The sequence below is a fragment of the Mobula birostris genome, chromosome 6 (assembly GCF_030028105.1).
Source record: "Mobula birostris isolate sMobBir1 chromosome 6, sMobBir1.hap1, whole genome shotgun sequence".
In the NCBI taxonomy this organism is placed as follows: domain Eukaryota; kingdom Metazoa; phylum Chordata; class Chondrichthyes; order Myliobatiformes; family Myliobatidae; genus Mobula; species Mobula birostris.
In genome coordinates this window covers 70877377-70903119 of record NC_092375.1, presented here as the reverse complement: position 1 = coordinate 70903119, position 25743 = coordinate 70877377, and the positions used below count along the sequence as shown (strand labels likewise).

General features: G+C 39.5%; 1 protein-coding gene across 3 annotated transcripts; it reads left to right on the top strand.

The window, feature by feature from the left end:
* Positions 1 to 367: 367 nt before the first annotated feature.
* Positions 368 to 24719, top strand: klhl15 (kelch-like family member 15). 3 transcript variants are annotated; one of them, XM_072260615.1, is made up of 4 exons: positions 368 to 513; positions 2645 to 2769; positions 13912 to 14623; positions 20269 to 24719. In XM_072260615.1, exons 2-4 carry the CDS (start codon positions 2726 to 2728, stop codon positions 21376 to 21378), a joined length of 1866 nt encoding a protein of 621 aa, XP_072116716.1. In that variant the 5' UTR covers positions 368 to 513; positions 2645 to 2725; the 3' UTR covers positions 21379 to 24719. The 3 variants fall into 3 exon arrangements, with proteins under 3 accessions (XP_072116716.1, XP_072116714.1, XP_072116715.1); XM_072260613.1 differs by having other exon boundaries at positions 504 to 538; XM_072260614.1 differs by lacking the exon at positions 368 to 513 and adding an exon at positions 581 to 702.
* Positions 24720 to 25743: the final 1024 nt, after the last annotated feature.

Here is a 25743-nt window from a genome sequence, read left to right as displayed (position 1 = left end):
TCTCCCCCCCCTCCCCTCCCTCTCCCCCCCCTCCCCTCCCTCTCCCCTCCCTCTCCCCTCCCTCCTCTCCCCTCCCTCTCCCCTCCCTCTCCCCTCCCCTCCCTCTCCCCTCCCCTCCCCTCCCTCTCCCCTCCCCTCCCTCTCCCCTCCCCTCCCCTCCCTCTCCCCTCCCCTCCCCTCCCTCTCCCCTCCCCTCCCCTCCCCTCCCTCTCCCCTCCCCTCCCCTCCCTCTCCCCTCCCCTCCCCTCCCTCTCCCCTCCCCTCCCCTCCCTCTCCCCTCCCCTCCCTCTCCCCGCAATTCCGCCTTTCCCCACTCCAATCGCTCTTTCTTTCCGCTCCTCCCCGTTCCCCCTTTCCACACCCTAGAGCCCAGACCCAATCCAAATCCCTCCACCCTCCTCATCCACCCCACCCTCTCCCTCCCACTAACTCCATCTGACCCCGACCACGGGGCCACGGAAGTGTTTCCTCTTGTTTTGGTCCGTTTGCTGGAAGTGACGTCAGGCGGAGCAGGTCGGTGCAAGAGAAGATGGCGGCGGTGGGTTGGAGCTGACACTCAGTTAGGGGGGGTGGGGGGGTAACGGTGTTGACTTCATTGTCGGCCGAGACCAGTGGTGCGAGAATGCCGACGCAGACCCCTTCATGATTCGCGCTTAGAAGGAGGGTTGATTTGTGTATAAGGAGCGGCGGCTACTGATGTTGGTGAGTGGCGTGGAGTGGAGTGGAGTGGAGGGGAGCGGGAGTCGGAAACATCCACTTGGGAAGTGTTGCCCTTCTCACCGCTACTGGGACGACATAATTGGTCTCAGACTCAATTAAAGCACGCCGCTTCATTTTACCTGAAGAGGAAAGAGATTTGGTGGCGAAGAATGCGGGGGTTTAACTTGGAGACAAGTTTGTTTTTAGAGAAACCCCCTTCTTCTTGACTCAAGCTCTCATATGCAAGTATTTAAAATGAAAGTTTGTTGAAATCTTTTCTGAGGTAAAAGAAAGTGTTAATATTTCTGAACATGGCCGAGTTCATCAAACCCTCTGGCACGTGTTTCTCTTTTATGACTGAGTTTTGAAGTATAAATGTTTATTTCAGCGTTTAACAAATTTCAAAATAGATGAAGAGATTTTAAGACTGGGTGATAATTAATCCGCAATATTTCTATTTGTGGCGTCCAGAAGTACGTACTGTAAAGAACAACGTTTGTACTGTGATTATGAAGACACTAAAATTCAACGTTTTTCAAATGTCTTTCAATTTCTGATTACAGGGATGATCCTGCTAAGTGAGCTGAGGAAAAATTAAGGCAGGGAGCCTGAATCCCAAATGCCCTTGAATGTGTAATTTACACTTTTTATAGTGTGGGTAGATACTATCTGGGTGGTGGGGTATACATACATCTCTACCAAAGGAGGTGAAAGGCTCTCCTTCTCTCCGCTAGCCTGTCTGTCACTGTTGGGCGAGGTGTAGCACCTGCTTAGCCCGCCCTGACCGGTGGCCCATGAAGCCATGGGAGCACGTGCTGGAAGGTTGTAGGAGCAGTCAGTGCATATCACAAGTACTGGTTATGCAACCACTGACACTGGACATGATCATGGCTGGGGTCACCTGTCTTGTAAAGAAAAGACACTGCCGAATGGCAAACCACAGCTGTAGAAAAATTTGCCCAGAATGATCATGGTCATGAGACCATGATTGCCCACATCATACAACATGGGACATTATCATTGTCAATATGCTGCTTGGATGCATTTATTCCATCGTGTATGTAGGAAGTTTGAAATGGTGTTCGCATAATGTTCAGCTTAAAATGAGATTTTATCAGCACTATTAAGATGGAATTTATGCTAAGCGACCATATTAGGTACATTTTCAAACACTTGTAACGAAGAATATAGATGGAAATAAAAGTAAATTGACACAACTTGAGTTAGATGATTGAATTGTTCCTTTGTGGGTTTAGCAACTATGGCAGTTTTTATACATATGACTATTCATTGAACATATGACTTGGGAGCGGGAGTAGGCTATTCAACTTCTCAAGCCTATTCCCCTATTTCAATACTGTCTGATAGCAATCTTGACTCCATTTTCCTGCCTAACGTTCATAAACTTTCACACTTATTTATTCAAAATTATGATCCTTGTCTTAAAAATATTCAGAAATCTCTGAATATTCTAAGAGAAAGATTCAAATCTGTGTTCCAAAGATTTATATTCCTCAGAGGGGGAAAAAACATACCTCATCAGTTTTAAAAGCATGGCCCCCTTATTTTTAAGTGATTGCTTGTTCTGGATTTTCTCCTTTGAGGAAACATCTGTGCATGCCCTGTCAGAGCATTTCATGATCTTGTTAATATTGCTTTAGCAGTTTTGGGACTATTGATTAAGGTTGGATTGAATTTGGATTGTTTTCCTACCTGTTGAACAGCATGCTATGCTATTTCATCTCCAGATAAGGGAATAAAAAGCTACATGGGCCGGGTATGAAATAGCTGCAAACAAGTACAAACTCATTAGCAAAGAGGAGGGAGAAAATGAGGCTGTAGACGCGATGGATATTTTTCTCTGTAGCTGTAAGGGCTATCTACTTGAATGTGAGTAGGGAAATATTTTAGTATACATGTTAATTTTTCTGGCCCTCCCATGCAGGAGCCGCTTGGTAGCACGGAGCCTCTTTTAGGCAGGAGCACGGGACGATCAGGTCTCAGGACCCCGTCACGAATTCTGCCGATGTCACTACACACGTGTCCAACAGAAGGTGCACTTGCAGCAAGGTGAGATGACTATGCTGGATGTTTCCTCTGAATGAGATTGTATCTTTATCTTAACAGCAGCCCAGGTAAGAACTGAGAGTTATTTACTCCTTGTTGCTGGGACAGCTGGGAACCATGGCTCTGATGTAAATGTTCCCTTGCCCTTCCTCAAGCGATCCCGTGAGATTGTGGATGACTTTCTACTCAGCTCCCATTGGTCAAATGTGAGACAATAGAAAACTCAAGTAATCACAAATAACACCTAATCATTAAGCATGCAAATGATTTTGTGTACATGCTATTTGTAGGTATCAGATGTGGATGATGTATATACTATTTCTTCATGCTCCTTCAACCTTCTGACCTATCTTGAGATCTGTTGGTAACAATTGAAATTTGTCGTGTTAAGTACCTTCTGAAGGCAGCCTTAAATCTTACTGTATAAGGAACTCTTAACTGCTATCTTTCTCATTAATGTGCCGTCAAACTGTTTGAAAGAAAAGCATCAATGTGAAAGTTTGTGCGTGCTATTTTCTCCAATACAACGCATTCCAAACTAGGGCAACGGCCACATATAAAAAATGAGAATGAATGTGTTGTTCTTGGCCTTTTGAAGATAAGATAACCTTTGCCTGTATTGAGATGGTACACATATTCCATATGCATGAAAAAATTTGGACAACTGTGAAAGTTGTTCATTTCCAAATTAGGCCGTCTGCAAAAGAATACGAAATGTTCAACAAGCTGGGTAGTTAATTTTATATAGAAAATATAACTTGTAGGAAAAATGAATTAGAAAGGAACTGTACCAAAAATAGTAACATTTGCAATAAATGTGGAAAGCAGGTGTCTGTGCCTAGCTGCAGGTATATCTGAAAATGGCATGGGGAAAAGTCAGAGAATGTAATGGATTCTAGTTGTGAACAATGGGAAGTTGAATTTGGTTTTCATTGCAAGAGAACTGTTTAGGTCTTTTTGTGAGACTACACTTGGAGAAGCACATACAGTTTTGGTCTCTTATTTAAGGAAACATTTACCGTTTGATCATGTGCCACATTTTTTTCCCTCTGAGTATACCCCTTGCCCATCCTCTGGGCTCCCCTCCCCCCTTTTCCTTCTCCTTGGGCCTCCTGTCCCATGATCCTCTCATATCCCTTTTGCCTATCACCTGTCCAGCTCTTGGCTCCATCCCTCCCCCTCCTGTCTTCTATCGTTTTGGATCTACCCCTCCCCCTCCCACTTTTAAATCTCTTACTCGCCCTTTCTTCAGTTAGTCCTGACGAAGGGTCTCGGCCTGAAACGTGGACTGTACCTCTTCCTAGAGATGCTGCCTGGCCTGCTGCGTTCACCAGCAACTTTGATGTGTGTTGCCACATTTTTTTAGTCTTGTTCTGTTATGCTAACTTTAATGATAATAGCTAATTAATTGCACTCTTTGTTTAAGGTGATGAACAACCAAGTTAATCTACCCCAAGCAGTGCAAGAGCTCTTTCTGTGTGGTGACTCACGCATTATTTCCTTTCCAGGCTGGAACAGAGACCCATAAGTTGTTTTCAGAACTGCTGAAACAGTTGAGATCAAGAAAGGCAACAACATTTCAAGGAGACTTTGAATTCAGAAACCGAGAGATTTTAACTAATTCATTTTGAAAACAATTCCTTCTGTAAAGCAGTTAAAACAGCATTACAGGTTTGGAGACTGAAATGTTGTTTTGAATTCTGCGGCATGTTTTGCAATACAATTAATGGAATAATCTTTCATTGACTCCTGTAGAAGTTAATGGTTTTGGCCTTATAAGATGGCAGAAAGAACTCTCTGTTGAATTGTCAGTCCCAGTTATGCTCACCCCAGGTGTGGTTCTGGATGAAGATGAGCATTTCCGGAAGGAAGCAATGTAGGTGTCTGAATCACAGGTTGCTTTCAAGCAGTTTTTCGTTGATAATGTCTGACTGTCAAGAAATGTTAGAGGGTCAATGTCTAGACTAGACATTTTGCAGAAGCTGGAGATCTTGAGTAAGACAAACAATTTGGAGGTACTCAGCCAGTCAGGCAGCATCAATGGAGGGAAATAAACATTTAAAGTTTTGTGTTGAGATTCTTCAGCAGGACTGATGTTGCCTAACTTGTGTTCCTCCAGCATTTTATGTGTGTTGTCTTCCCTTTATTCAATTATCTGCTGTGCTGTCCTATCAGATTCCTCCTTCAGCCCTTTGCCTCTTCTACCTATCACCTCCCAGCTTCTAACATCATTCCATTCTCTGCCCTCTCCAACTTCCCCCTCATACCTGATTCACCCATCTGTGCTCCTCCTCCTCCTCTGCCTACCCTTTTAGTTTGTCTTCTGCCCTCTCTCTTTTCAGTCATGGTGAAGGAAAAAAATGTCCATTTTTCATTTCCCGCTGCCTGACCTGCTGAGTTCCTCCAGCGTTTTGTGTGTTGCTTGGAATATTTTAGCTCAGGGTTACAGGAGTTAAGCTCAGAAAGCAACTCAATGTGTGCTTTAGCTTGCTGCAGTTTGAAAGAAAGGATTTTAAACATATTAGAAACATAGCAAATAGGTGCAGGAGTAGGCCATTCGGCCCTTCGAGCCTGCACCGCCATTTATTATGATCGTGGCTGATCATCCAACTCAGAACCCTGCCCCAGCCTTCCCTCCATACCCCCTGATCCCCGTAGCCACAAGGGCCATATCTAACTCCCTCTTAAATATAGCCAATGAACTGGCCTCAACTGTTTCCTGTGGCAGAGAATTCCACAGATTCACCACTCTCTGTGTGAAGAAGTTTTTCCTAATCTCGGTCCTAAAAGGCTTCCCCTTTATCCTCAAATTGTGACCCCTTGTTCTGGACTTCCCCAACATCGGGAACAACCTTCCTGCATCTAGCCTGTCCAATCCCTTTAGGATTTTATACGTTTCAATCAGATCCCCCCTCAATCTTCTAAATTCCAACGAGTACAAGCCCAGTTCATCCAGTCTTTCTTCATATGAAAGTCCTGCCATCCCAGGAATCAATCTAGTGAACCTTCTTTGTACTCCCTCTATGGCAAGGATGTCTTTCCATAGATTAGGGGACCAAAACTGCACACAATACTCCAGGTGTGGTCTCACCAAGGACTTGTACAACTGCAGTAGTACCTCCCTGCTCCTGTACTCGAATCCTCTCGCTATAAATGCCAGCATACCATTTGCCTTTTTCACTGCCTATTGTACCTGCATGCCCACTTTCAATGACTGGTGTATAATGACACCCAGGTCTTGTTGCACCGCCCCTTTTCCTAATCGGCCACCATTCAGATAATAATCTGTTTTCCTATTTTTGCCACCAAAGTGGATAACTTCACACTTATCCACATTAAATTGCATCTGCCATGAATTTGCCCACTCACCCAACCTATCCAAGTCACTCTGCATCCTCTTAGCATCCTCCTCACAGCTAACACTGCCACCCAGCTTCGTGTCATCTGCAAACTTGGAGATGCTGCATTTAATTCCCTCATCCAAGTCATTAATATATATTGTAAACAACTGGGGTCCCAGCACTGAGCCTTGCGGTACCCCACTAGTCGCCGCCTGCCATTCTGAAAAGGTCCCGTTTATTCCCACTCTTTGCTTCCTGTCTGCTAACCAATTCTCCATCCACATCAATACCTTACCCCCAATACCGTGTGCTTTAAGTTTGCACACTGTGTGGGACCTTGTCAAAAGCCTTTTGAAAATCAAAATATACCACATCCACTGGTTCTCCCCTATCCACTCTACTAGTTACATCCTCAAAAAATTCTATGAGATTCATCAGACATGATTTTCCTTTCACAAATCCATGCTGACTTTGTCCGATGATTTCACCGCTTTCCAAATGTGCTGTTATCACATCTTTGATAACTGACTCCAGCGGTTTCCCCACCACCGACATTAGGCTAACCGGTCTATAATTCCCCGGTTTCTCTCTCCCTCCTTTTTTAAAAAGTGGGGTTACATTAGCCACCCTCCAATCCTCAGGAACTAGTCCAGAATCTAACGAGTTTTGAAAAATTATCACTAATGCATCCATTATTTCTTGGGCTACTTCCTTAAGCATTCTAGGATGCAGACCATCTGGCCCTGGGGATTTATCTGCCTCCAATCCCTTCAATTTACCTAACACCACTTCCCTACTAACAAGTATTTCGCTCAGTTCCTCCATCTCACTGTCCCCTACTATTTCTGGAAGATTATTTATGTCCTCAGTGAAGACAGAACCAAAGTAATTATTCAATTGGTCTGCCATGTCCTTGCTCCCCATAATCAATTCACCTGTTTCTGTCTGTAGGGGACCTACACTTGTCTTTACCAGTCTTTTCCTTTTTACTTATCTATAAAAGCTTTTACAGTCAGTTTTTATGTTCCCTGCCAGTTTTCTCTCATAATCTTTTTTCCCCTTCCTAATTAAGCCCTTTGTCCTCCTCTGCTGAATTCTGAATTTCTCCCAGTCCTCAGGTGAGCCACTTTCTCTGGCTAATTTGTATGCTTCTTCTTTGGAATTGATACTATCCCTAATTTCTCTTGTCAGCCACGGGTGCACTACCTTCCTTGATTTATTCTTTTGCCAAACTGGGATGAACAATTGTTGTAGTTCATCCATGCAACCTTTAAATGCTTGCCATTGCATATCCACCGTCAATCCTTTAAGTGTCATTTGCCAGTCTATCTTAGCTAATTCACGTCTCATACCTTCAAAGTTACCCCTCTTTAAGTTCAGAACCTTTGTTTCTGAATTAACTATGTCACTCTCCATCTTAATGAAGAATTCCACAATATTATGGTCACTCTTACCCAAGGGGCCTCTCACGACAAGATTGCTAATTAACCCGTCCTCATTGCTCAAAACCCAGTCCAGAATAGCCTGCTCTCTAGTTGGTTCCTCGACATGTTGGTTCAAAAAACCATCCCGCATACATTCCAAGAAATCCTCTTCCTCACACCTTTACCAATTTGGTTCACCCAATCTACATGTAGATTGAAGTCACCCATTACAACTGCTGTTCCTTTATTGCACACATTTCTAATTTCCTGTTTAATACCATCTGTGACCTCACTACTACTGTTAGGTGGCCTGTACACAACTCCCACCAGCGTCTTCTGCCCCTTAGTGTTACGCAGCTCTACCCATATCGATTCCACATCTTCCCGGCTTATGTCCTTCCTTTCTATTGCGTTAATCTCTTCTTTAACCAGCAACGCCACCCCACCTCCCCTTCCTTCATGTCTATCCCTCCTGAATATTGAATATCCCTGAACGTTGAGCTCCCATCCTTGGTCACCCTGGAGCCATGTCTTTGTGATCCCAACTATATCATAATCATTAATAACAATCTGCACTTTAAATTCATCCACCTTATTACGAATGCTCCTTGCATTGACACACAAAGCCTTCAGGTGCTCTTTTACAACTCTCTTAGCCCTTATACAATTATGTTGAAAAGTGGCCCTTTTTAATGCTTGCCCTGGATTTGCCGGCCTGCCACTTTTACTCTTCTCCTTAGTACTTCTTGCTTCTACCCTCACTTTACACCCCTCTGTCTCTTTGCACTGGTTCCCATCCCCCTGTTGTGAACTAACCTCCTCACGCCTAGCCTCTTTAATTTGATTACAAAATAAAAGTAGTGTCGACTGGCAAAGATTAATGCTATATAGCTATATGATGCTGGTGAGTGTGAATTTTAGCATATTTCGATGGGAGTAGCCTGCTGTAAGCTTACATCAGGCAGTTGGGCCAGCAGTTATTTTACATTGACATAGGAAATGCTGGAGAGTACTCTAGCTTCCCTTTTGAACAACTTTACTTGTTACTAATAGCAGACCATAAATGAAGTCACCTTGAATAGCATTTCTCCGCATTTGAGGCTTTCTGTTCACAGTAGAGTTGGACAATAGTTAAGGTTTCTTTTAGGAACGTGCTTGAAAAAATGATTATATGGGCAAGACACTGCTGACCTGTATCCCAGTAAGACCTGTTGTCCGTTTGTATTAGAAAGAATAACTAGCCTGCTTGATCTCACTACATGAAAACACAAATTACATCCCCTTTAGTTAGCTTATTATTTTTTTCAGTAACTATAAAGCGCAAAGCAGTACAGCACAATACAGGCCCTTTGGCTCATGATGTTGTGCCGATGTTTTAACCTCCTCTGAAGATCAGTGTAACACTTAACTCCCACATAGCCCTCCACTTTTCTTTCATCCATGTGCATATTTAAGAGTCTGTTAAATGTCCCTAATGTACCTGCCTGTACAACCACCCCGACAGCACATTCCACCACCTTTCCACTCTATGTAAAAACCTTACCACTGACAACCCGCTCATACTTTCTTCCAATCACCTTAAAGTTCTGCTCCTTTCGTATTAGCCATTCTCTGGGGTGGGGGGGAAGTCTGTGGCTGTCCACTTGATCTTTGCTTCTTGTTTACATTTGATCTTGTATGCATCTATCAAGTCACCTTATCCTCCTTTGCTCCAAAGAGAAAAGGCCTGGTTAATTCAACCTGTCTTTATAAGACATGCTCCCCAATCCAGGCAACATCTTAATAAATCTCCTCTGCACCCTCTCTAAAGCTTCCAAATCCTTCCTATAATGAGGGCAACCAGAACAGAATACAATATTCTGACCAGAGTTTTATAGAGCTGTAACATTACTTTGCGATTTTTTGAACTTAATCCCCTGACCAATGAAGGCCGGCACGCCATATGATAACTTACTACCCTATCAACTTGTGTAGCAGTCTTGAGAGATCTCTGGACGTGGACACCAAGATGCCTCTGTTCCTCCACACTGCTAGCAGTCCTGTCATTAACCCGGTATTCTGCCGTCAGGCTTGACCTTTCAAAATGTATTATTTCACACTTTTCCAGGTTAAACTCCATCTGCCACTTTTCAGCCTAACTCTGCATCCTGTCAATATCCCATTGTAACCCTTGACAACATTTACACTATCCACAACACCAGCTTTTGTGTTATCTGCAGACTTACTGTAACACACCCTTCCACTTCTCATCCAAATCATTTATAAAGATACAAAGAGCAGTTGTCCTAGAACAGATCCCTGTGGAGCACGACTGATCACCAACCTCCAGGCAGAATGCACCCCCCTCTGCTTTGTGGCAAGCCAATTCTGAATCCACAGTCAAGTTTCCTGAATCCCACAACTCCTGACTTTGACAAACACCTTACTAAAATACATATACATCATATTCACTGCTTTGCCTTCATAATCTTGCCTTGTCACTTCCTCAAAGAATTCACGACTTACTCCTCACAAAGCCATGTTGACCATCCCTAATCTCAGTTTTTCCAAATGCTCATAAATCCTGTCTCTAAGAATCCTGTCCATTAATTTGCCAACCACTGATGTAAGATTCATTGGCTTATAATTCCCAGGATTATCCCTGTTACCTTTCTTGAACAAAGGAATAACATTTGCCTCCCTCCAATCATCCGGTACTACTCCTGTGGAAGAGGAGTAAAAATTCTAGGTTATTCCCCTCTCAATACTGCAAACCCGAAAGCTTTATTCTTTTCTCTCCAAGCCTTTGTGCTTCTTTCTTTGCCTCTTCCCTTGTAAACCAGTGTTTTGAAGTGTCTCGCAAATCTTGTTATCTCGTCCAACATATTTCAAATCTCTTTGACAAAGTTTTTAGTTTGTTTCATCCTCATTACTGAAAATTCTTGCCCAGATTGGTAGCAACTTTTTAAGTGCCTTGGAACTTTACTTGCTTTAAACTGTAGATGTGAGCTGCTGTAAAATAGAGATTGTAGCATAGTGGTTTCTTACTCATTGACAATGAAAATGGTTGTGCTAAATAGTTAGATTCTAATTCTAATGATTGCACGAGTCCATTTTCCTTCACAGAAGGTGCCTTGTTTATTACTGTTAAAGCCATTCTCTCTATCATTGGCTGAGTCAAAGGTGGTGACAAATCAGCATATTGGAGTGATTTAAAAATCTGGCTGAGTAGTGCCGCAACAACATCTTGCTTGATGTCAGAAGACTAAGGAGTTGATTATTGACTACAGGAGGAGGAAACCAGAAGTCCAGGAGCCAGTCCTCACTGGGGTATCAGAGGTCAGCAACTTTAAATTCCTCAATGATATTTCAGAGGATCTGTCTTGGGTCCAGCGCACAAGTGTCATTACAAAGAAAGCACAACAGCACCTCTACCTTCTTAGAAGCATGCAAAGATTCAGCATGTCATCTGAAACTTTGACTAACTACTATCAATGCACGGTGGAGAGTATCTTGACTGGTTGCATCATGGCTTGTTAGGAAACACCAATGCCCTTGAACAGAAAGGCCCTACAAAAAATAGTGGATACAACCCAGTCCATCATGGGTAAAGCCCTCCCCACCATTGGTCACATCTACAAGGAGAGCTGTCTCAGGAAAGCAACATTCATCATCCAGGGCCCCCTCCATCCAGGTCATGATCTCTTCTCACTGCAGCCATCAGGAAGAAGGTAAAACAGTTGCAGGAACAGTTATCACTCCTCAACTATCAAGCTCTTGAACTAGAGGGGAAAACTTCACTCACTCCAACACTGAACTGTTCTCATAACCTATGGACTCACTTCCAAGGACTCTTTATCTCATATTCTAAATATTTATTGTTTATTTATGATTCTTTTTCGTATTTGCACAGTTTGTTATCTTTTGCTTATTGGCTGTTTGACCATCTTCTATGTGGTTTTTAATTGATTCTATGGTGTTTCTGCGTCTTTACTGTGAACGCCTGCAAGACAATGCATCTCAGGGTTGTATATGGTGATATATATGTACTTAGATAATTTTCTTTGTACTTTTTTTCCTGAGCTAGCCACAATGAAAACTTCCACCCTTTTAAGAAATCAAAGGTGAAAAGTGAAATGCAGATAATTTCTCTGGAAAATAAATGGATGGAAGTCGAAGTCAATCCATTTATCTTGTACTGCTAGCCAAAAATACATTTTTGCTTTTTGCTGTGGCTTGTTTAGCATCTCAAATGGTTAGCAGTTAAAATTGCAACAGATTTGCTGTTGTTTTCTTTTCAGATGAAGCAGTGTTTATTTGTTGACCTGGTTTACAATCAAACTAGCTTTTTTTTCTGTTATTGGTAAATTGCAATTTTTAAAAATTCTTATTGCCTCCCCTTCCCCCCCCCCCCCCCACCACCACTAATGAACTAGACGAGTAATATTTGAGTTTAAATCTGGAAAATGAATGAAATACCAAAGGATAAGATATTCTTTATATATTTAGCACTTACTAATTCACAGATTTAGGTACAGGGCTTAAAATCCTGGAGTAGGTCTACAGCTTTCTTCAGCTGAAACAGTTAGTTGACAAATAAAATTAAATCAAAACTTCAGGTGCCATTGTGAAAGGTGCTCTTATTTCTTACAATAATGACCTGAATTATGGTTTCCTGTGGGTCAGCTAAATGAGAAACCCATGTCAAGTTTCTGTAAAATGGATTTAGGCTGGATTGACTAGCCAGTATCAACTTCGCTTTCAGATAAATGTTTCTGATATCCAGTCCCTTTTTTTGGGGCCTGGTAAATTTGCTGATCTTGATTGATATTCTGCTGAAACTACATAATTTGGCTCAGCCAGCTCATTAGCACTCTTGAGCAGCCTTAGTGGAATTGTGCAGGTGTTGGCACTGGATTAAATTTGGATTAGTTTAACTGTGGTGTTTCATGACTGAATAGCCTACGATCTCAATACGGAAACTCATGCATGAACAGAAAGTGGAGCCAGAGGATGACCTCAAAATGGAGCTCTGAAGGCAATGTTGGAAGAAAGGAAATAGCTTCTTATGATATTAGATATGAAATTTCTGAATTGCACATTTTAATGTCTGTGAGAAGGGAGAGTGGACTAGCACTTACTAGAGGAAAGGGACAGAAGGGCAGGGAGATCATCCCAAATTTAGTGGCAGGTCAATATTATTGTTTTTATGTCACCTGTCAATGGACCAAAATGCCAACAGTAAAAACTCACAACCAAAGGGAATTCACAACAATCAAAGAACTGAAACAACATGGATCTTACAGCACTTTTGCTGATGAGACCAGAGAAGCAAACATCTACCAGGTCTGAATATAGTTTGTGGTTTGCCGGGCCTTGGGAATCTCTTCAGCATTAAATTCAAACTGTTGCCAAGCTCTGAGGAACTGAGCCATAGAAACATATTTCATGTTCTCTTCAGTAGATGTTTCTTGGATGCTCTGGTTAAACAGTAATTGGTTGAGATTGAATAATGGCCATTTACTATTTTAATTGATTAATTCCCATTCTTCTGTAGTGGCTTTACAATGTGAACAATGTTGAATCCCTTCTAGAAAATAGTGGGAATTTCAAGTGATTAGACACATCACAGTCACCTAATGAATCCTCAGGAGCAGTTAAATAATTTATGACCGTTGCAGTCATTAAAGATATTTTTGCGTTGTAGCCACCCCCTTGGCATCTGTCCTTTTAAGCATGTTTCAGTATAGCATTGAAAGGTGCATGCACGCGATCACGATTTCTTACTATCGGTAATGTGGTGAGTAGATTGGCTGATTATCTAATCTTCATTCTAGTTGTGATTGATTTGAATAGAATAAGCAAAAACCATTTGGATGATGACATCTTAGTTCATTGGTCCAGGTGCTGAAATTATGATCTCTGTAAACGTACTGACAGTGATCACTGCATGTATTGATACTGAGCCATCTGAATACAAGCTGATTATGAGTTAGTACTGAAATAAGCAATATGACATTGATGCAAATGTCAATATGCAAATGAAATTGATCTCAAGTAGTTTTGATGTAAACTAATGTTAATAAGCACTGCAAATGATAATGGCAAGTTTGATATCCTATGAATTTATTTTGGTTTTTGACAATCCATTCAGTTGACATTAAGAATGAGAATTGTGTTATTTATGCTTAAAAACATTTTCTAATTTAACATAATACTTTAGCTTGGTAGAGAATTACCTATGTAAAATGTAACCACTAACTTGAATATTGAACTTCAGAAATTCTAAATATGCTATGATTAAGTTTGGGCTTGGGGATAAGCCAATAACTCTACAGATTCTTTAAATATGTTCATCTTACCTTGATGAATATTAAGATTCAGTCTCTTGTCTATTTCAGGGTTTTAATGGCTGGAAACGTGGATGTGTACAACTCTACTGTTCATGACTCCTGCGTCTCTTCAGGGTTTAAAACCCTATATGAGGAGCGATTATTATTTGATGTCACACTAGTTATCGAGGATCACCAGTTTCAGGCTCACAAGGCACTACTGGCTACTCAGAGTGACTACTTTCGAATAATGTTCACAGCTGACATGAGGGAGAGGGACCAGAACAAGATTCACCTTAAAGGACTCACTCCTACAGGCTTTAGTCATGTCCTTCAATTTATGTATTATGGCTCCATTGAACTGAATATGAGCACTGTCCATGAAATTCTTCAGGCAGCAATGTATGTCCAGTTAACTGAGGTCGTGAAATTTTGCTGTTCTTTCCTTTTGTCAAAAATCTGCTTGGACAACTGTGCAGAAATCATGCGACTTTTAGATGATTTCAGTGTTAATATAGACGGTATCCAAGAACAACTGGACAAGTTTCTACTCGAGAATTTCGTGCCACTCATGTCCAGAGCTGATTTTCTGTCCTACTTGAGTGTTGAAAAGCTGTTGATGTGTTTGGAAAATGATCAGTTGAGCCGATTCCCAGAAATTGAGCTCTTCGAGGCTGCACAGGCCTGGCTGCGACATGACAGAAGCCGTTGGAGGCACACAGATACCATTGTTCAAAATGTCAGGTTTTGTCTGATGAATACAACAAACGTTTTGGAAAAGGTTAGTATGTTTGAAAGCGGTACCCAAGTCACAGCACTTAGGCTAGACCATTGTGTACTGTGAGGAAATCATCAGTCAGGATCCACTTATTCTTTGCTTCAGCTAGCTGATTTATTATAATAATTAGTAATTACTCTTTGCCTTTCGCTTTTTAGCTAGTATGGATTATGAAGGAATCTGATGTCACATGGTGAGGAAATGTCAAGCAAGGTATTTCATCATATGCCAGGAATTAAGTAACTATTTTTCACAAGAATATGGATCAAAGTGCTTTGGGTGCAACATTTTATAACATTGATTTGTGGTTAATCTTGGGGGAGAAGCTAGTATGAATGTTACCCCAGTGAGAGTTTTCACATTGAGTTTTTTTTTTAAACAGTAAATGCTCAATTTCAATTGTTTTTTCAAGCTAGAGGGATTCTTCTTTCTCAACCATTCTTTGTTGTGAATGATAGTATAGACACCTAGAATTCTTGACATGTTGATTCTACCAAGCCTTTTGGCCGCTGGTGCTTTGATATTTTCACCACTTGGAACTGTGTTTGAACCAGAATGGATGTTTATCACCCTCAATTAGAAATATTATAGTATCATATAATGTAGTGGCAAGTGCAAGGAAACTATTATTGGTTATAAGTCCTAAGAATTGTTTAACCTGATTAATGATTACAGCATGAAATCTCTTGGGGAAAAAAAATTAAGTTCTTCTTTGGCTTTGATTATCTAGATTTTTTGGATTACAGGCATTTCTTAACATGATTTCATGAAACCAATTGAACTGGAATTACTTTCCTAACTTTTAATAAAAAGATACATTGCTGTCCAGCAGCCATTTAATCTTTGTTCTTCTGCAGTTTAGTGAAGGTCCTGTTGTTTTGCAGTCCATCTCTGTGTAGTGGGCAAATATTTTAATTTGAATCCAGGAGAGTCCTTGTAATACTCTCTCCATTTAGACAAGAATTTTTGCCTAGCACATCTGCTTGGAGATGTTCAGTTTGTTTATAATAAGGAGCTTGTTGGTAAACTGCATAAACTGCTGTATTTCTGTTTATCATAGCTTTGTGAATTCAGAAGAAAAAGTAATGAATTGAGGTGCCCAGTAGTTTTGAATTTTGGCTGGTTTTCACAGGATTCATTCCTTATAGGAATGTTAACTTTGAGCAATTCCAATATCCAACAAAATACAATTGACTGTAACATTTGTAAATGTAAATTTGGCAAACAAATACAATGAGGTCACTTAAGATTATGTAAGGGGATTTCGACTTTTGTTACTGCGGAGGCTAATTATCCAGTTTGGCGGGGCCGAAGGCTGTTTCCCTAGACAACAGCGAGCCGAGCGACCCTAAGGGTGGCCGGGGGGGGGGGGGGGGCGGGCTACAATTAGTTTTTCCTGTCCCAGGTATTGCTTTTCCTGCAACTGAGCAGACGGGTGTGCAAGATGTGTTGTGCAGCTACCTGGTAGAAGATTTGAAGGATTAGTTTGCTGAATGTGTTTCTGCCTTTCTTTTCCTCTTTGAATTATCAGCACTGTGAGGTAGGGGGACGGCAAAAGGCCTGCACTGTCCACCCTCGTACTCTTCCGTTAGCATCTAAAGGTCTGCATTGTCCACTATCTACTCTTCCATTAGCGTCTAAAGTCATGCACCACAAGTAGCTTCAGTGATCCAGTCCTATGCAAAGTTTTCTATTCCTCAAAAAAAAACATCTTACATACAAATTTTAAAGTATCTTGTACCAAGCTTTGTAGGCTAAGCCATGGCCAGCAGCCATGTTCAGATTTTGAATCAGTTGTCGAACAGGATGACTTCTGCAACTATAGTGATTTACCGAGCAGTTTTTTTTTGGCTGAACATCTAGTTGTGCTAAACTGATTACTATGTGTAACATCAGGCTCAGTTTGGTGTATTGTTAAATTTTAATGGTGCTGTTTAATAATGTCCTGTACCCCACAGACCCCGATCTTTGATAAGCTCTTCTGAAGCCAGTGATACATATATGATATAGCTCCAATGAAACACTGATCAGTATTCATAGTGACTGCTTGCAGAGAGTAGATTCTGCTATATCCTCATTCTAACTAAAACCAATTGTGAATGATTGGATAAGGGCCAAAATTTTCTTGGGCAAAAAGAGATTTGAGCTTAAGATGATACCACTAGTCATCAGTGGGTGCTACATGTTAGTATTGCTGTTTCTGCAAGTTTGGATTTGGTGTGGTGAAGGAAACAGTTGCTGTGCTTGTATTAGTGACTGTAATTGTCATTCATCTTGTATGTGAAAACGTACACATGATATTGATATAATTACAGAAACTTGAGCAAAATAGATGTTTGGTATTTTTGTGTAATGGGGGAGGGAAGGGACAAGACACACACTTTTACTCTAATACAGCTCACCTTTTGCAGTAACACACCAGCCGTGTGGCGTGGACTGATACTTCCAGCACACAACACAATGTGGAGAGCATTTGTACTGGGGATACCAACCTAGCCTGTAAGTCTTTGTGCATTTATTTGTAAATAAAATGCAAGCTGTAAGAATGATCAGAAAGCACAATGATTTGTGCGAACTGTGTAATATGATTGGCCAGGGTTTGATGAAGAAATGCATAATGCCATAATCTTTAAATCATAATGGCAGATTTATTTTACTATTTGAGTTATTTTTCTTCCCTCCTCTGGAGTTAATTGATTGACGATGAGAAATATCTTATGCCACCCAGGTACCACGTGCTAAACGCAAGTCCTATCGGGAAGCTTAACTTTGACCACATTTACTTTTAGTAGAGGATGTTACTTAATCATACATTTAAAAGTGGGCTTGTTAAAATATATTAAAGGTGTTTTCTTTCCACACACAACTGCATTTTTGTGGACCCGAGTGAAAATTTCAATCAAAGTAAACCACAGTGTTCCACAGTCTGTGTTGATTGAGGATCCTAACAAAATTACATGCTGCAAAAATTTGCAATTGTGACATTAAGATGCTGGCTTCACCATTATTCCATTTTCTCCATGGCTCTCTTACCAGCTTCCTTCCACTTTTGATATTTATTATCTGTGACCTGATTCAGTGAAAACTTAACAGTACTAGAGGAAATCTTGTTTGGGTATTAAAAAGTTTGTTGTATTTAGATAATGAAGTCAGTTGAATAGTGAGCTGCAGTTTTATAATTAATTCCTTTTTGTTGTTGTCATCCCACCCCCGTCAAATATCAACTGCTTCTAAACTGTGAACACATTTACTAATCTTGGGTTTATTGGTACTAATAAACTTGAATGATTAGTTTCTAACATTAGGAAAATAAAGGATGGTTTGGAGCTGAAATAAATGATCCTGATAGATCAACTGAAATCCATTTTTAGAAATAGACTACTTACAGTGGTGTCTGAATGGTGCCGTGAGGATTCCATATCAGTAATATATCTGAGACAATGGTTCAGTTCAGTTTCTCTGTTTTCTTGCAAACTAGTGTAACATACCTCGTAACCCATTCTTTAATAAATTGACATGCTGGTGTTGTGGAAAACTTAAACAGGCCAGTGGTTGAGATTACCAAGGTTGTAAGGTGCTTGCAACTTTATCAAGAAGAGACTTCAGGTATCCCCTGACCTTTCAGATTAGAGTACTGATTGGAGTATAGTGCTTTTAAATTCTCATTTGTACAGTGGATGTCACAGGCAAGCACTTAATGCCCTTCTCTGTCTGTCTTGGAGAAGCTGATGGTGAGACTCGAGTCCAAGTGGTGAAAGTATTTCAAAAGTGCTGTTAGCAATGGAATTCTAAGATATTTACAGTGACAATGAAGTAACAAAAACACATTTTTGATGTACAGTCGCTTCTGTTCATATTTTTATGTAAAAACAAATATTTGAGCTCACTTTGTAAATTTGCTAGATGGTGTGTGAAATACCAGTTTTTAACCGTGGTCCACCAGTGTATTGAGCCAAGGGGTGGAGAAAAAAATCAGCCTGTGCTTCAGTTTTCCATGTGTATCAAGTTGCTTTTGCATACATTAGAAGTTAGATGAAGCAGGTTATTGAATTAACTGATGTTGATGTTTGATTGCATCTGTTATCTGGCTTCAAATCAAGATGTTTCAGGAGATATGCTGGTGTCAACAAATTGTCTTCCAGTGTTTGATCAGAAGCAGAGGGAAAATAAACTTGCATTGATACTTTTCCATCTGTAGTGAGACTTATCATCTTTATAAGGTCGTATTCTGATTGATTTTATGTTTTGTATTATGTTTTCAACAACACTTTGTTGAATGTTAATTTGCAAAAAATGCCACAGTCAGGTGGAAAATTTGCCCATAATTTTATTTTTAAAGACATCCTAAGCTTTTCATTTAGTCTGCAAGAATTTGAATAATAAAGAATTGTATGAAGTTCTGTGTTTGAAGTTTGATTTATTTCTTGTTTTAAGGAATTAGTTGTCAAGTGTCTTTCCTTTTGTTTGAAAGCTCATTCCTGCATCCTACCTCAGATTGATTAGATTTAGTGCAGAGTTTGCAGACAATCATGTCTTTTGATTCTAATTTAGTGGAGTGATTCATGAAAGATGCAGTTTGAAATGTATAACATTTAAGAATGAGATAAAAGCAATAAATGTGCAATTGACTATAATGCTGTTTTCCATTAGTGGCAATTAGCTATTAGTAACTGTATTGTTCAGTATACTTTGCAGTGTTCCATCCCTTCACTTACTCCCCCACAGATTCTGCACTGTGCTATAAAAGTCTTTCTATTTAATCTATAATTGAAGTTCAGTGTTGTCCAATGATCTGTGAATCCTGAATCATTATTTTGCGAATAATTGTAGCTGTGCTTTAAGAAGGAAAAGTTAATCTTGAATTCAGCCAGTTACTATTGAGCATTTCCTGTTTAACTGAGATGCACTGCAATTCATTTCTTTCAGTTTTAATTATCCCTGGTTAAGTTGAAAGTGGTTAGCTATTTGATATTTCTTTATGCATGGGCAAAATTCCAATACCATGATGACTTGATAACTAAACAAAGAATAAAACATGACTACACAGTTGACAGATATTAAAGTATTGCTGTCATTGAGGAGGACCCCAAAACCAAGGTATTCATTTTGATCTTTTGTAAATGAGTAATTAATGAGTTTCACATTAAAATAAATACAAAATGAGTACATCTTTTGCGGTTGTATTCTTTGGTAGATTTCAGTTTTCCACATCTTGACATTTGTAAAGTTGTTCAGGAGAGTAACAAGGAAGTTTCTATTTTCTGTAACAGATCCAAAATTGTCACAAACATTGGAATAATACGTGTTATGTAATATGTTTTGGAACTACTTATTCAGTGTACTTGTTTGTAATTTATTCTGCATTCTGCCGTTACCTAGTGTGTAAAAGCTGGATTGCAATGTTGGTAAGTTTAAGTATCCATTGTGGTCTGACCTAAAATTGTCCAGCCATGAAACATAGTACTTTTGGTGGATTGCTGCAATGAATTTTGTTTGGACAGTGATTTACTGTGGTTAAGCATTAACCAGATGGGGATTGATAACCAGAGCTATGCTGATTGCAGCGTAAGTGCATTACTTGAAGTTAATTTTTCCTTTTTTAAAAAAATAAGTGTCATCGTTTTATTGTACCTTCTGATTTTTCTCAGGTAAAAACATCCGAATTTTATCGCTACTCACGGCAGCTTCGTTTTGAGGTTGAGCAGGCTTTAAGCTACTTTCAGAACATGAATCAGCAACCACTTTTGGAGATGAAATCTAATCGCATTCGTTCTGCTAAGGCACAGACTGCAGTTTTCCGAGGGATGATTGGACATAGCATGGTAAATAGCAAGATTCTTCTGCTGCACAGACCCCGGGTCTGGTGGGAACTGGAGGGTCCACAAGTGCCACTGCGACCTGACTGCCTTGCAGTTGTGAACAACTTCGTGTTTTTGTTGGGAGGGGAAGAGTTGGGTCCCGATGGTGAATTTCATGCTTCCTCCAAAGTCTTCCGGTATGATCCCCGACAAAACTCATGGCTGAGAATGTCAGATATGTCTGTCCCCCGATCTGAATTTGCTGTTGGTATCATTGGGAAATACATCTATGCTGTGGCAGGCAGAACAAGGGATGAAACTTTTTACTCAACTGAACGATATGATATCACACAAAACAAATGGGAATTTATTGACCCATATCCAGTTAATAAGTATGGTCACGAAGGAACAGTTCTCAATAGTAAGCTTTACATAACTGGTGGTATAATGTCCTCCTCAACCTCCAAGCAAGTATGTGTTTTTGATCCCAGTAAAGAAGGTACTGTGGAACAGCGCACAAGGAGAACACAAGTGGTTACAACGTGCTGGGAGAATAAAGCTAAAATGAACTATGCACGCTGTTTTCATAAAATGATTGCCCACAATGGGAAACTTTATGTTTTTGGGGGTGTGTGTGTAATATTACGTGCGTCTTTTGAGTCCCAGGGCTGTCCATCAACAGAAGTTTATAATCCTGATTCTGATCAATGGACTATCCTGGCATCAATGCCCATAGGAAGAAGTGGGCATGGGGTGGCAGTTGTTGAAAAACAGATAATAGTCCTTGGTGGCCTTTGTTACAATGGTCAATACAGTGACTCCATACTTACCTTCGATCCAGAAGAAAATAAATGGAAGGAAGATGAATATCCAAGGATGCCTTGTAAATTAGATGGCTTACAAGTCTGTAGCCTTTACTTTCCTGACTTCATACTGGAGCATGTTCGGCGATGTACCTAAAACATTGCTATGGTTACACGACAAAAATCACCTAGGGAGGAGAAACCATAGTTTTGTTAAGCTTTTGGGGAGAGCAGGTTTTACGGTATTGAAATGGTATCACCCTTGAACAATAAGGTGCAAAAATTGCAGTTCAGAGTGGTTTGGTTTTCATCTTTATTTTGTGTAGTCAGTTCAAATCCAGTATTGATTTTATCCAAATTAATAATTTACTATTTAAGAACTTTTAATGAGTAAATATGCATTTGTACAGCTGCTTGACAGGTTGTCTATTCATATCCTCGTACCACTATCTGACTCTGAGTACCATTGTTGAAGATTTTACCAGATTTTTAAGACCATAAGACATAGGAGCAGAATTAGGCCATTTGTCCCATTGGGTGTACTTCATCATTGCATTATGGCTAATTTATTTTCCTCCTCAAACCCATTCTCCTGCTTTCTCCCTGTAACCTTTGACACCCTTACTAATTAAGAAGTTATCAACCTCTGTCTTAAGTATACCCAATGACTTGGCCTCCACAGCCATCTGTAGTGATGAATTCCGCAGATTCATCATCTTCTAGCTGAAGAAATTCCTCTTCATTGCTGTTCTGTATATTTTTGATAACTTATTTAGTAGGTTTTTCCTTTTTAATTTTATTTTAGTATTTTATCAAATGTTTGACCTTTTCACTAAATTGTGATTTTTGTTAAGTTGTGAACACTTGTTTTGCTGTTGTCTTATATGAGTAATCTGCATTCTTACTGAAGATCCAACTTGTTGCAAGTAGTTTGGAAAGTACTCTAAAATTATTTAAAAATGGAAAATGCTAGAAACATTCAGAAAGTTAGGCAGCATCTGTGGAAAAGGAAATGGTTGATATTTCAGTTCATACACCATTTGTCAAAACTGGAATAGAGATAAATTAGGTGAGTTTTAATTTCCAGAGAGAAGATGAGTCTGTAACTGCCCTATTTTGTTCACTTCCTCTCAACTATAGTTTACCCTTGCAGAAAGATTTTTGTTTTGACCCTTCCCTCCTCCCTACTATTTGTGTGTTAAAAATACTTAATTTCCCAGTTTCCAATACAGTATTTAAAAAAAATCTTCAACCTGAGACGCACATTATTTTTTCTATTTCCACAAATGCTGCCTGATTTGCTGTGTGTTTCCCATATTTTCTGTGTTCATTTCAGATTGAATTTCTGCATTTTAAAATTTTCATTTAGGATAATATTGTACGTTTAGATTAATATTTTAGAGATGTTTTGGATTGTAGGAGGGTTTGAAGGTGGAATCTGGCAGCTGTGAACTTTTTAGAATGGTCTGCTGAACATTAAAATGTTTTGAAGGAGGTATTCACTTCTTCCTTTGTGTAATCCTGTGCTTTTCAAATTAGTTTTGGGTGTGCTCCTTTTACTTGATGTAGATTTGCTTTCTTTTATTTGTAAAGTAATTGTTATACTATGAAGAGTCAAGTATGGCTCTGGGAACCTGAATATTCTAGCTCCAACTACTAACTTAAGAAAAGGGTTGCTGGGAAATCCTTCACTAAGTCACTGCAAAGTCTTTTATTTGTTTAGTTGTTAACTTTGACTGAATGATAGTTTTGAAACAATGGGATAAATTTTCAGTAGAATTATATGAATCGTGTAACTGTCCAACATGGATTTATGTTCAAATGAATTGTTTGGGTGGTAAAAACACTGGAAAGGGTTCTTTTTTAACAAGAAAAACATGTTCTGTTGTAAGAACAGCTTTTCAATGCATGTATATTTTATTACCATCTTAATTCAATCATTTATTCCAGAATGAACAGGAAATTCTCAAAGCTTTTCCAGGGACTGAAAAGATACCTTGCACATTTGTAATACGTTATTTCTCTTTTATAATCTGTAAAACCTATTTAAAAATATTAGACACGTTTACCATTTTAATTATTCTGGAAACCAAAAAATAGCAAGCTATGTTCAATTGTAAACATTTAAAACTTGTAAAGGGACAAAAAATGTAAAAAAAAATTGCTCTGTAAATATTGAATCCTATTTTTCACTGAGGCTAAAGTGGATGCATTAAGTTTCCAAATAAAATGTATTTAGTGAGCTCTAGTCTTGAAAACCTATGTGACAGACAATTAAAGTATTTAAGAAAACTACAACTTATTACCTTAATTACATTGCGGCAATTAAGACATCTACATTTAAGGACTCAGTTACAGAATGGCATCCTAAAAGAAGCTATATTCATCATCCTCTTCACTTTACATCTTCTGGCATGTAAATTGCACCTTTGCAAACAACCTTTTTTTTCTTGTTTTATGAATTCCATTTCTATTGATTAAAAGGGCATCTTTCAGACTGCATTTATTTATAAATTTTCACACTTTTTAAAGCACAAATCACCACGATGATAAAATATTGGGAAAACTCAGCAGGTCAGGCAACATCTGTGGAATGAGAAATGGTCAACATTTTGGTCCTCTTCTTCGTCATAACTGATTTCCATCTGCACTTTGTTTTCTTCCTTATGCTTAGTTGCCTGGTTTTTATATGAAGACTTAAGATGACAACAACAGATTCAAGGAAAGTACACACTTGTTGAAGGGTGTTGAGCCAATTTGAAAGCATTTAGTCTAGAGAATACCTTGGATCTTACAGAAGAATATTTTGGAGGTAACATGTTTGTGTCTGTAAACGTCCTTAAAATTATGGCCCCTGTTGTGGGTTTTAACAACGTAGTCTAACAATCTGTTTAAATAGACAATTCTGTTTAAAGGTCTTGGTAACAGACTGGATATTCAGACTGATCTCCCAGGGATTATAAGTGCCTGTATTTATAAGCTATTTCTGAGATTTAAGACTAGTCCACAAGGACTCATTTAGCACATGGTTTTGTTCTTTTGGGTCACGGGAAGCACATCAAACCATAATTAATGTAATGTCAGCGTATTGTTTAAGAGGGAGCGTTTGTACATTTGTAGCAGATCATTCTTGGGGCATTTCAATTAAAGTGCAACAGAAAATTACACTTTAAGTGTAATTTTAGTTGCTGATCTCCCATTTAAAGTTTACCTTTCTGGTCACTCAGTCACAGAGGAGCTGCTATGTTGATGTTGAACACGACCTTTACCAGCAAATACAGACGGCATCATTTTCAATCTGAGATAGACCCAAGGTAAAATAAATTTACTTACCTGATAGAATGATCAAGTGTTAGTCTTTATATTAACTGTTTATCTTCACTGGCAGACTTGGACTCATTTCAGTATAGTACAAAATAACTCAAATATCCACTTAATTAGTGCAAAAAAATTTGAGACTCTTTAAATCTGAAGATATTTGTAAACAAAATGCAAAAAGTTAAATAAAAGAATTTTCTCTTAAAATGGCCGCCTTACTTGTCAATTTCATTTGAAGAACCGGGTGTAAAGAAAACATTTTCAAATAATGCCTTAGTTCCTGAAAAAAATTTGAAGGTAGTATTTATGGATTTATTGGTTTAAGAGTGTAATAGGTTTAAGTATGCTCTCTGTATAAGTGGATGTGCATGATTATTTTCAAATGAGCATGGGATGACAAAATCTAAAGTTAATGTGTGCAGTTTTATACTTCATTCAAAAATCTACTTCTTGAATTCCAATTACTGTAATAAACAGTTTGAATGCTAGCATAACTGTACACCCCCTTAGCTTTGGCCAGTTTATTAAATAGTTTGTTAGTTAAGCCCATTACTCCAACTAAGGTATAGGCTACCAACAATAGGTTGCCAGAATCCTCTGTGTTGGGCTTTCTAGTTGTCCCCAGGCGTAGCCCATCTTGGTGTTGGCTTCAAGGTCACATCGCCAAGTGTTCTTTGGCCAGGCTGTCTTAGAAGGTTGATCAACCCTGTGGCTAACACGGACTTGTGTCTTTCACCACACAACTTAGTACGTCTTTCAGGTGAAGATGAAGTCTTTGGAGCTCTGTTGCTGTTTTTGTCACTGGGTTTTTATGGGTTGGGGTTGCTAGCCCCATGCCCAACCCTCCTCCTCTCACAGCCAGGCTTGGGACTATCTATGGTGGAGTTAGAGTATTAGATAACTTAAGAAAATTACAAAGGCTCCAGGAACTTCTATTGCACGCAATAAGCAGCATTAGTGTAAAATGGGTGAGCGATGGCCTATGTCTGTGCTGTATGGCTAATTTGAATAATAAAAATGCAGCTTTCTGTTAAGTATTGACAGCATACACTACATCCTGTTTCCCTTTTGTACGTTGTCCAATGTCCTCTCCTATTAGATTCCCTAATCTTCAGCCCATTACATTTTACACCTATTACCTCCCAGCTTCTTAATTCATTCCCCTTACCTGATCTCACCTATCACCTGCCAGCTTGTACTTCTT

Excerpts from the sequence above, each read along its gene's own strand:
- klhl15 (XM_072260613.1), top strand. Across the intron at positions 2,770-13,911 it reads GAAGGTGCACTTGCAGCAAG|GGTTTTAATGGCTGGAAACG; the intron begins GTGAGATGACTA and ends TGTCTATTTCAG. Across the intron at positions 14,624-20,268 it reads CAACAAACGTTTTGGAAAAG|GTAAAAACATCCGAATTTTA; the intron begins GTTAGTATGTTT and ends GATTTTTCTCAG.